Source organism: Alnus glutinosa, chromosome 5 (genome assembly GCF_958979055.1).
Source record: "Alnus glutinosa chromosome 5, dhAlnGlut1.1, whole genome shotgun sequence".
Classification (NCBI taxonomy): Eukaryota; Viridiplantae; Streptophyta; class Magnoliopsida; order Fagales; family Betulaceae; genus Alnus; species Alnus glutinosa.
In genome coordinates this window covers 10,073,425-10,085,830 of record NC_084890.1, presented here as the reverse complement: position 1 = coordinate 10,085,830, position 12,406 = coordinate 10,073,425, and the positions used below count along the sequence as shown (strand labels likewise).

The 12,406-nt window shown below is 33.7% G+C and overlaps 1 protein-coding gene across 1 annotated transcript; it reads left to right on the top strand.

Annotated features, from left to right (window-relative positions):
• Window positions 1-6,093: 6,093 nt before the first annotated feature.
• On the top strand, window positions 6,094-7,100 carry LOC133867805 (glutamate receptor 2.5-like). Its single transcript, XM_062304567.1, has 2 exons — window positions 6,094-6,456; window positions 6,542-7,100. The coding sequence occupies exons 1-2, from the start codon at window positions 6,157-6,159 to the stop codon at window positions 6,812-6,814; spliced, it is 573 nt and encodes a 190-aa protein (XP_062160551.1). The 5' UTR covers window positions 6,094-6,156; the 3' UTR covers window positions 6,815-7,100.
• The last annotated feature ends 5,306 nt before the right edge of the window (window positions 7,101-12,406 follow it).

Here is a 12,406-nt window from a genome sequence, read left to right as displayed (position 1 = left end):
TGAAGAGCCTTGGGGGACTAAAATATTTTCTGGGGATTGAGGTCGCTAGATCAAAGCAGGGCATATTTCTTTCCCAGCGAAAATATGTTCTGGACTTACTATCAGAGGTGGGGCTACTAGAATGCAAGCCCGCAGACACTCCAATCATTCAGAACCACAGACTTGGGGAGCTCACAGATCAAGTGTCTACAGACAATGGGAGATATCAAAGGTTGGTTGGGAAACTCATTTACCTCTCTCACACTCGCCCGGATATTGCCTATGCTGTAAATGTGGTAAGTCAGTTCATGCACAACCCGAGCGAAGATCACATGAATGCGGTAATCCGGATTCTTCGTTATTTAAAGTCATCCCCAGGAAAAGGACTCATGTTCTCAAAAAATGATCATCTCAGGGTTGAGGGATATACAGATGCAGATTGGGCAGGAAGTGTATCAGATAGGAAGTCTACATCAGGGTACTTTACATTTGTTGGTGGAAACTTGGTCACATGGAGGAGTAAGAAACAGAATGTGGTGGCCTTGTCAAGTGCCGAAGCAGAATTCCGAGGGATAGCCAAAGGTCTATGCGAGCTCCTATGGCTAAAACAATTACTAACAGAAATCGGATTCACTCCTAGTTGCGAGATGGATCTCTTTTGTGACAACAAGGCTGCAATTGATATTTCACATAACCCTGTCCAACATGATCGAACTAAACATGTGGAGGTAGATCGGCACTTCATAAAACAGAATCTCGAGACCAAGGTAGTTCGTTTCCCGTTTGTCAAATCCGAGGATCAGTTAGCAGATATTCTTACTAAAGCCGTATGCAGTAAGAGCTTCTACAACTCACTTGACAAGTTGGGCATCAGAGACTTGTATGCACCAACTTGAGGGGGAGTGTTGGCGTGAGTTGTCATGGGAGATCTTTACGTATAAAGATCGATACTTTACATATGAGGATCGATCCCTAGAATCCTTTATTCTTTCCATGTATTTCTGATTCTTTCTCTCCGTGTATCTCTGCTTCTTTCCATAGTGTAGGAGATTGTTAGGTTATATATGTACATGTCTCGGGTGGTATAAGATACAATGAAAGAAGAACAAGATTTTACCCTACGAATTCTAACACTAACCCCAGCGGGTTGGAGGTGTTACATCCCAAGAACTAACAAATAAACATTATGCTGGTAGAGTTAGAATTAAAAGAGAGGGAACTAGTCTGAAATCTAAACAGTAAGATGATGTCTGAACTCTGAACAAATGTTGGTCCCCTCTTTACACTTCCCAGTAAAATAATCATATAGACCGACGAGACAAGTCGATCATATAGAGAAGGGAATTACCTTCGGAATTGGGAGCCCAATCATGCAATGGATCCACCAAGCATGAATAATCACAAGGTAGGTTGTATTTTTCAAACAAAATCTACCAGATGCTTATCTAATTCTTTTTTCATAAATCTAAGAATACTTGGCAACGAGTCTTTCCTAATTAATGGGGTACTCGAATGCCTCGATCGCCCCCAATTTGGGTAAATTAAAAGGGTGTGAAATTCAAGTGTTCATAATCAAAGTAAAAGATTTCAAATAAGAGTTAATTAAATTCATTTTTGCCCATATGGTTTAACATTTTTTTTTTTCACCAAAATTTCATTTTGTATCAAAAATAGTATCTCACTTATGGTTAAAAATAGAAATGGTCCATCTATCTAACTTTCGTCCATAAGTGAACAAAAATACACATCAATACCCTTCAAAAATAGACAAGTGGCTGAACCATCCCCCACAAGACTACAAGAAAAAAGAAAAAGAAAATATAGGATTGGACCTTTGGATTGGTCGGCAATGGGGTGATTCGGCTACACCCAAAGGCCAACCTCTTAAAATTTATTTGGAGGGTTGGCTTCTTGAGAATGATCAAACCACTAGACCCGCTATATATACGGAGGCGGCCGAAGCACCTCATGGCCTTAAGGAGTGATTCGAAATACATAAAGAAGGAAAATTTTGGTTTCGGAAATTTCAGAAAAAGCTTAAATGGGAATAGTAGGAATCCAAGCGGAGCGGATGTCCAAATGGAGAGGTTGGAAGACAAGCGCGAGAGAGAAGATGGAAGAGAGTTACTCTTTTGTTTCTTGTTGGTTAATATACTTTAAAATTAAACAAACAAAAACCAAAGAAAATAGATTATAAAAAAGAATATTCTAATGTTTTTGAAGCCGCGGGTTCAATTCGACCTCTTCAGATGAGTTTTAGTGAATAGCTCGGAGATCAATTTTTGTTTTCCCTTTTTGTTGTGAACTGATCATTAATTCTCGAAGAATAATTATTACAGTTCAACGGCGACTGACTGTAGAATTCTCGTCGTTCTCATACGACGTCGGGTGAATTGAAAGATGTAGTGTTGTGACATTAATTAGCTATATCATATCGTAGAATTTTCGTTTTCAATCTTAACATCTAGTGCTTCTGTGCCCGCATTTCCGTGCAAACCACTCATTTTCTATTCGGATCGTAAGTTTTGATTTTCAAAGATTCGAGATGTTTGACATTGAAAAGTCCAAAAAATTCTGCAGTCAATCTCAGCGGACCAATAAGTTTACTCCCATTCAAACAATAGTTTCCATTTCCAAAAAAATACTGGCCTATATGCTCTTTCTTTTTTTTTTCTTTTTTTTTTTTTTTTTTTTTTTTTTTTTTTAAATGTTTGGCTCAACCGAAAATAACAGTCAACGAAAATTATTTTTAATATTTGACCATAAAAGCCTCTTTAATTTTAATTTAAAAAATGATTTAAAGTTTTAAAAATTGTAAATAGTTTTTTGAATTTAAACTATTCGTTCTTGCAGGTACGTTTGTGAGAATCTGCCACCGTCAGGCATTGAAGTTTGTTAGTAGTACGAATATACCGACGGGTCTTCGAATTTTGGTATGTGATCGTCGAATTTCGGCGTCGGCGACCGTCACCGGAATCTGATAGGTGCTGGAATCTGGCATTTGTCTGTAGGAATCCGTTACGTCCGGTCACCATTGTCAGATTTCGCAGACCATATTCCGTGTAAACTGGTCGGAATTTAGCTATTGCCGCCAGATTCCAGCCTTCATCGCTGGAATTCAGCAACAGTAACCGAAATCTTACCGGTCAGTAACGAAATCTCGTTATCGGTAATTTTTCGCTGTTGATGATTTTTTTATACCAGTCAAATGTCAAAAAATATTTTAATATTTTATTTTTAAAAAAATAATTTCGTTAAAAATATTTTATTTCGAAACAAACAAAAATTAGAGAATTCACCGTAAGTAATGAAAGTTATGTTGTGAAATCCTATTGCAGTACTTAATTATAACCTTTTCGTTGGAGACTTAGTCTAAGGTACGTATTTCAGTCGACTAGCTTCTTCTCAGCTGACCAATTCAAAGATACAAAATTCCACGCCGATGCCCTCTTGTAAGAGCTCTTTTCTATGTACTAATTATTTGTTTTGCTCAACCCTAGTTCTTTGGTTGAGTACTGGATGAGGACATTCAACACGTTTAGATCCAACGGTATAAGAAGTTCGACACGTACAAGCTAATTAAACGAAAGGAGCTCATAAATTTAGATCGAACGGTATAAGAAGTTTGCACAAATGCTTATTCATCAAAAAAAAAAAAAATTTGAAATTTATTTATAACGTACCAATTCGACAAGAAGCTCATAAATTTTTCATCTAATACCTAGCTTTCGTACTTGGTGCATTCAATATATATATATATAAAGAGTTCTATGCATGGCATTTCAATTTCAGCAGGTACGGAGGCATGAATATTGTCCGGAGCATCGGAGGTGCTCACATTCTCTCAGGAATTCCATTCATCCGTGGTGGGATATTGATCTCTCCATTGTAAGAGTATCTTGCAACTCTATTGCTTGAAGTTGCATTGCCTTCGTATGCCTTTGATACCACTTTAGTTAGCGGATTAATGATAGTAGAAAATAAATGGTAGAAATTGCACTATATATAAGGTAGAGGCCTCAGAAGCTCTAGAGGTTCAAATGTTCTGTACTATTGGATGTTATATTCACTGAACACTCATTTAAAAGAGTCAACCATTCATCTTCAAGTGGTGTGAGCTTACCGTCTTCTAATAGCCTTAAAATTGATTCCGAAAAATTCCTAGCTATTGGGGAGCCTTTCTGGAATGCCTGCATGGAAGATAAGAATCGATACCTAGCTATCAGAGAAAAAGATTCTTTTAACTGGCTATTGGGGAGCTAGCTTACCATCTTCAAGTGGTGTATTTTAAATCTTTTTTGGCAATATTTACTATAGAAATTTGGGATGATCGATCGATTAACTTGAAGTTATGTGGAAATTGAAACAGCAAAGTTGTAGTAACTACTCACAAATCCAAATCCTCCAAATTTATAGGTAGTAGGTGTGGTGGTGGCAATGTATCCCTTGCAATGCTTGTTGATAAAAACTTTCTTATATGGAAGTTCAAGAAAGGCAGCAATTATATCATTCTTCTCAAATAGTCCTGTGTATTCAGATTCGTTGAAAACTGTGATGATGTTCTGTGAATGGAATCCAATCACATCCTCCAGGTAATTCCTGACAAATGAACCATTATCACAACCAATTTTTGAGTTGATGCTCTTTAGCCGCTCGATATCTGTGTTATTTGGTTGAGCGCAAATTGAGTATATTTTTACGAGGTTCTTATACTTTATGCCGTATAAAAGTTTTAAGTAAAAAATAATATTTTAATTTAATAATTAAAGAAGAAGCGTCTCTTCAAAAGTAGAAAAAAAAAAAAAACCAGAAAAAATCTTTTTATTTTTTGATTACCTTGATAACATATCGTATCTTTAACATGTAACGGCCTGATTTCATATAATTTGATACTTTAAAATTTTAAAGATCCTAATCCTGTACCCTCCTTAATTAGCCATGGCTGATCGAATGCAATACGTTGATTTTACTTTGCCGTTTGCGGAGTCAGGTTTGTCGATGATTGTTCCAGCAAAACCGGAAGGGTCAGCATGGATGTTTATGAAGCCATTCACATTGGAAATGTGGGTGGCGACAGGTGCCATCTTGATATACACAATGCTCGTAGTTTGGTTCTTGGAGCGTACGTCCACGCAATCCAGAATTTAATGGCCCCTGGAAGAACCAGATGAGCACTGCGCTTTGGTTCACCTTCTCATCTCTTTTCTTTGCTCATAGTAAGTATCGAAATTTTTAAACAATTTTCAAATTTTATATATACACACACATATATATAAAGAGAGTAAAATTGAAATTTATAAGGCCAACACATACTAAGTTATTGCTTTAAAATAATATTTGGATGTATGCACTTGTGTGTAAACTCTAATACGGTGCGAAAGATTGGCAATACTAGCCTTAATGGCGCACTTGGCATAAACCATCGGAGCTTGGAGCGAACTGTAATTTTAGGACGCGCAGTCTTGATCATACAATATGGTAGTTTGATCTAAATCATATGATGCTTCTAAGGTAGATCTAACTATTGGATTTATGTGATCATTAGTAAAGTTAACTATAAGATTAAATTGAATTTGATCTTATGGTTGAGATTAAGTGATCGTTACTAACAATTGCGATCAAACAGTTACAATTAAATAATCATTAGTTCTAATTTAATCAAACGGAAAATTAAGTGCTTGTTAATATATGATGGCCGGTCAAATTTTAATGACTATTAGATTAGCAGTTAAATACTTTTCTGGTGGTGAACAAACATTAAAACTACTGATTTAACATTATAAAGAGTCCACTGCATGCAAAAGTTTTAGTATAGAGAAAATTATATATTTATGTTTCTCTCAAAACCTTCAAGTCTCTTTGTCTGGATCGATGTTCTAATTTGCTTTCTGTTCTTACATAACTCTCGCTATATATATATATATATATATATATATATATATATATATATATATATATATATATATGTATGTATAGAGAGAGAGAGAGAGAGAGAGAGAGAGAATAACAATAACATTGTTTTGCTTGCCGGCCACTTTAATGCACCCATATATATATAGCACGTGGTTTCATATTGCAGAGGAAAAAATCTACAACAACCTCAGTCGTTTGGTGATTGTACTATGGCTTTTTGTCGTCTTGGTCCTGACATCAAGCTACACCGCTAGTCTGTCTTCAATGCTGACTGTTCAACAGCTGCAACCCAGTGTTACAGATGTAGACTGGCTAAGGAAGAATAACTTGACAGTTGGCTGCGATGGTGATTCATTTGTAAGGACATACCTGAACAATGTTGTTGGGTTCAATCCACAAAACATCTTGAATGTCACCAGCGAATACAATTACACAGGGGAATTTGAAACCAATAATATATCTGCTGCCTTCCTTGAACTCCCATACGAGAAAGTTTTCCTCAATAAGTACTGCAACGGCTACATTGGCACCAGACCCACCACCAGATTTGGAGGATTGGGCTTTGTAAGTAGCAACTCCTTCTCGATCTCTTCCTTTCGAAATCTACTACAAAAGAAAATAAGAAAATTCTTTCTTTCTCTCAATGCAGATATTCCAAAAAGGCTCTCCAATGGCCAGGGATTTTTCTAAAGCCATTCTGTCTCTATCGGAGAACGGTAAACTAAAGGCACTGGAAGACGCATGGTTGACTCCTCTGGATGAGTGTTCAACCAACATAACTTCCAACACAACTCAAAGCCTGAGCCTCCAAAGCTTTTGGGTTCTCTATCTAATATCCTTTGCCACTTCCACCATTTGTTTTCTACTATCACTAATTTGCTCACCAATAAATCGTCGGCAACATCAGCATATATGCATATGAAGGAAATGTAACCCCAGATGATGAAAGTGTTTGGAAGAAGGCCGTTACACTAGTAAGATACTTTCGTATCAAAATTACAGGAACAGCTCCTCTAGCGGACACATTGGATATAAATCCAGACACGTAGGATGTAGTTGACACTCTGGAGCCGTCCTTCCCAGCAGCTGAAGTTGAAATTACTACAATGAACTCCTGACCGTAAGTCTTAATTAGAATATTTTAAATTCTCAACATTATTGGTTGGTTTAGTTTCCTCTCGATGGGTTTATTACCTTACCTTAATGATATTAGGATTTTTATTCACTGTTCCTAAGTTCTCTATTGATAGAGACTATTGTAATAATATTTGATTGAGATAATTCAATATATATAATAAAGATGATGTAGCTCATTCTTGCTTCCTCTCTCTCTCTCTCTCTTCTCTTTTTCTTTTGTTATTTTCTCTTCAATATATTTAACAGTATATAAGAAATAGGAAGACACATATTGTTAGTCTATCTTGGCGTTTAACTCTCTCTCTCTCTCTATATATATATATATAGTGTGCATAACATGATTTTTCAGTACGTGATCAACAGTGAATAATTGCTCAATTTGTTAATGTAATTTGAGAGTAATTTTTGTGTTTTGTTTAAAAAGTGTTTCGACGCACTATAAAAATACAAGCATTTTGACGCGTGTCTACAGTACCCGTTACTGTAGACACGCGTCCAATTTGACACTTGTCTTTGGAGACACGTGTCTAATTGTACAGCCGTCCAAAATGGACACGTGTATTTAATACACGTGTCAAATTGGACACTCGTATTTAATACACGTGTCCAATTGGACACGCGTATGAAATACTCGTGTCCAAATGGACACGTGTATTATTACACGTGTCAATTTTGGACGCGTGTCTAAATACACGCGTCCAATTGGACGCGCGTATTTAATACGCGTGTCCAATTGGACACGTGTAATAATACACGTGTCCATTTGGACACGAGTATTTCATACGCGTGTCCAATTTGACACATGTAATAATACACGTGTCCATTTGGACACGAGTATTTAATACGTGTGTCCAATTGGACACGTGTATTAAATACGCGTGTCCAATTTGACACGTGTATTATTACACGTGTCAAACAGTTATTTTTTTGCCAAATATATATTAAAAAAAAATTCTGTGTTGTATTAATTTTTTTTTTAAAAAAAAAAAAAAAAAAAAAAAAAAACTCTTTATCTTATTAATCATACAAATCTTTGAAAATACGGTGTACATAACTTATACACATAAAATTAGGTTTGAAAGCTATATGCTATATGTAAATTTTATGGTTGGAATTTATACTTTTTAGGTTCCTTATTTATATATATATAGTATACTAATAAGTACCTAAACCCTAACCTAATTTACATATTGTACTATATGCATAATTAAACAAATTTAGTGCTATATATCTAATTAAACCAAATAGTTCAAATTAGGGTTTAGTTTTGTACACCATCTACGTTTAGAAACAAAAAAAAAAAAAAAAAAAAAAAATTAAACATAACAAAGTTAAAAAACCTATAATTAATACTATATATATAGATATGCATGCATGTAAACGGTTTAGAAACTATATACAGTAACCTTGCTATTTATGGCTATATATAGTAAATGCAATTATTTTAAGAGTTCTGCGCTACATAATAAATTAAATACTTATAGTTTAGTCCCTCATATAGTACATACATTTAGGGTTTATGGCTATATATAGTACATACACTTAGGGTTAGGGTTTATAGCTATATATAGTATATATAGTATATACACTTAGGGTTTGGGTTTTATGGTTTATAGGTATATATAATATATACACTTAGGGCTATGGGTTATAATTTAATTGATTTTACATTTAATGAATAATAATGTCAATATATTTTTCACGTGTCATTATTGTACACTTTTAATTATATATATATTAAATCATGAGCAGTTCAAAATTAGATTGTTCCGATATATATAGTATATACACTTAAACTTAGGATTTATAGCTATATATAGTATACATACTTAGGGTTAGGGTTTATCGCTATATATAGTATATACACTTAGGGTTAGGGTTTATAGCTATATATAATATATATACTTAGGGTTAAGGTTTATCGCTATATATAGTATATACACTTAGGGTTAGGGTTTTATGGTGTATAGGTATATATAATATATACACTTAAAGCTATGGGTTATAATTTAATTGATTTTACATTTTATGAATAATAATGTCAATATATTTTTCATGTGTTATTATTGTACACTTTTAAATATATATATTATATCACGAGCAGTTCAAAATTAGATTGTTCCGATATATATAGTACATAAACTTAGGATTATGATTTATAGCTATGTATATAGTACATGTATTTAGGGTTAGAGTTTATCGCTATATATAGTATATACACTTAGGGTTAGGGTTTATAGGTATATATAATATATACACTTAAAGCTATGAGTTATAATTTAATTGATTTTACATTTTATGAATAATAATGTCAATATATTTTTCATGTGTTATTATTGTACACTTTTAAATATATATATTAAATCATGAGCAGTTCAAAATTAGATTGTTCCGATATATATAGTACATATACTTAGGATTATGATTTATAGCTATATATATATAGTACATGTACTTAGGGTGTTTATAACTATATATATATATATAGTATATACTTTTGGACAGAGGATTAGGGTTAGGGTTTATGACTATATACAGTACGTACCCTTAGGATTATAGTTTATAGCAATATATAGTCTATGCACTTAGGGTTAGAGTTTAATTTTATGGTTAGGTTTTAGTTTTTATTTTTTATTTAGGGTTTAATATAGTATATATACTTAGTGTTAGAGTTTAATTTTAGGGTTAGGGTTTAGTTTTAAATTATAGTTTACGGTCTAGTTTTAGCGCGTAAGGTTTAGCTATATGTACGGTATATACATTTAGGGTTGCATGGGTTTGTATTTTTTTTTTTATGTGGTTAAATTATATAAATACATATATATAATTTATTTTTTTAAAAAAATACATTTGGGGACGTGTATTTAAATACACGTCCTGGATTGGACACGTGTACTCAGTACACGTGCCCAATCCTTTGGCCAGGACAGTTGCGCGGGAGTTCTCCCGCGCGCCACCTGGCCAAAACAGGCGTACGTCTATATGTATATATATATATATAAATTTTAAAATTCAAATAATAATATATTAAATATATATATATATATATATATATATATATATATATATATATATATATATATATATATATATATATATATATATATATATATATATCGGAAATGGGTAGCTTCCAGAGGAAGCTTCCCATCTCTGATCACTCTCTCTCTCTTTCTCTCTCTCTCCCCCTCTCCGTTGACACATACAGCCGCACCGGACAGCTCCCGGCCACCGCGATCCGCCCTTCCCACAGGTGAGACACCCTCTCTCCACCTCTCCTCTACTCGGTTCTCGGTCTCTCTCTCTCTAATATCTCGCTCCGTCTCTCCCTCTCTCTCTACCTTTCTCTCTCTATCTCTCTCTTCCTCTCTATCTCTTTCTCTCTCTGTCTACCTCTCTCCCTCTTCCTCTCTATCTCTTTCTCTCTCTCTCTCTCTCTCTACCTCTCTCTCTCTCTCTCTGTGTGTGTGTGTGTATCTCTCCCTATCTCTCTCTGCCTCTCTCTCAGTATACTCTCTCTCTCCCTCTCTCTCTCTGCCTCTCTCTCAGTATACTCTCTCTCTCTCCCTCTCTCGCTCTCTCCCTATCTCTCTCTCTGTATCTCTATGTCTCTCTCTCTCCCTATCTCTCTCTGCCTCTATCTCTCTTGGCCTCCCTCTCTCTCTTTATCTCTACGTCTCTGTCTCTCTCTCTGTGTAATAATATGAAGTTAGTTTTTTGTAATTTTGTGTTTTTTATTTTTGCTGATAGTATTAATTTGTTCCTCCCAAAAAATGCAGGTACAAAAAATACAACAATCAGTAGTATATTACATCACAGAGTACAGGATTGTGAGTAATTTTCAAAATTTGTTTCCTACATTTTTTGGCTATAATAAATTTCAAATATTTCACTGTATTTATTTATATATTTTTCTTAATTGTTTATCATTGTAGTATTACTATATTTGTTGTATCATTTTTTTGATTTTTCTGTGGTTGGTTATTATGCATAGAAAATATGCATGCGTACAGTTGTATGTTTTTTGGTGATATATTTTACATTTACAAATTTGTGTTGTTATTATCATTTTCGACAATTATCATATTTTGGTTTTTGGGAATTCTATAAAACCGAAATCTGGCAAAATGACTCAACAAAATGATCCTCATATAGAAAATCACTTCTTAAAAATAAAATTATGGAATTGTTTAAACTAAAATTGAAACAAGTATATCGTACTATTCCTTTTTGGTATTTTCTTGAAAAAACAGTTTGAGAAACATAAAATGACCCAAAATATTTAATTTATGACCAAAAACCCTTAAAAAAACCAAAAAACCAAGCTCCTTAACCCTAAACCATTAAAAAAAAACAAACACCCTAACCATAAACCCTAAATCCTAAACCCTTTACGAAAAGTAAAACCCTAACCCTAAAGCCCAAACCCTATAACAAAACAAAAACTCTAACCCTAACCCTAAACCATTTTTTTTTAAAAAAAATACCCTAATACCCTAACACCCTAACCCTAAACACTAAATTCATAACCGTAAACCCTAAGCCCTAACCCTAAACACGGAAAAATAAACCCTTTTTATAAAAAAAAGAAATACCCTAAACCCATATTTGTTTTTGTTTTTTAAAAAAAGAACATTCAACTCTTAAAACAAAACAAAAACCCTAACCCAAAAAAAAAAAAACTAAAACCCTCTAAACCCTTAAGAAAAAACTAAAACCCTAACCCTAAACCCTTAAAAAAACAAAAAATTCCTATACTTCCAAAAAAAAAACTAAAACCCTAAACCCTTTTTCCAAAAAAAAAATCCTACACTTTCTAAAAAAAAAACCCTAACGCTAAACCTTAAACCTTAAACCTTAAACCCTAAATCCTAAACCTGAAACCCTAAAAAAAAAAATTCCTACACTTTCTAAAAAAAAAACCCTAACCCTAAACCTTAAACCCTAAAAAAATATATCCTACACTTTCTAAAAAAAAATACCCTAACCCAAAAAAAATATATATATATATATATATCCTACACTTTCTAAAAAAAATACCCAAACCCTAAACCCTAAAAAAAAAAAAAATCCTACACTTTCTTAAAAAAAAACCCTAACCCTAAACCTTAAACCATAAACCTTAAACCCTAAATCCTAAACCCTAAACCCTAAAAAAAAATCCTACACTTTCAAACCCTAAAAACCCTAACCCTAAACCTTAAACCCTAAACCCTAAAAAAAAAATATCCTACACTTTCTAAAAAAAGAAACCCTAACACTAAAAACAAAAATCCTAACCTTAAACCCTAAACCCTAAGAAACTAAAGCCTAAACCCTAAACCCTAATCCTAAATCCTTAAAAAAAAAAAATAAATAAATAAAAAATCCTACACTT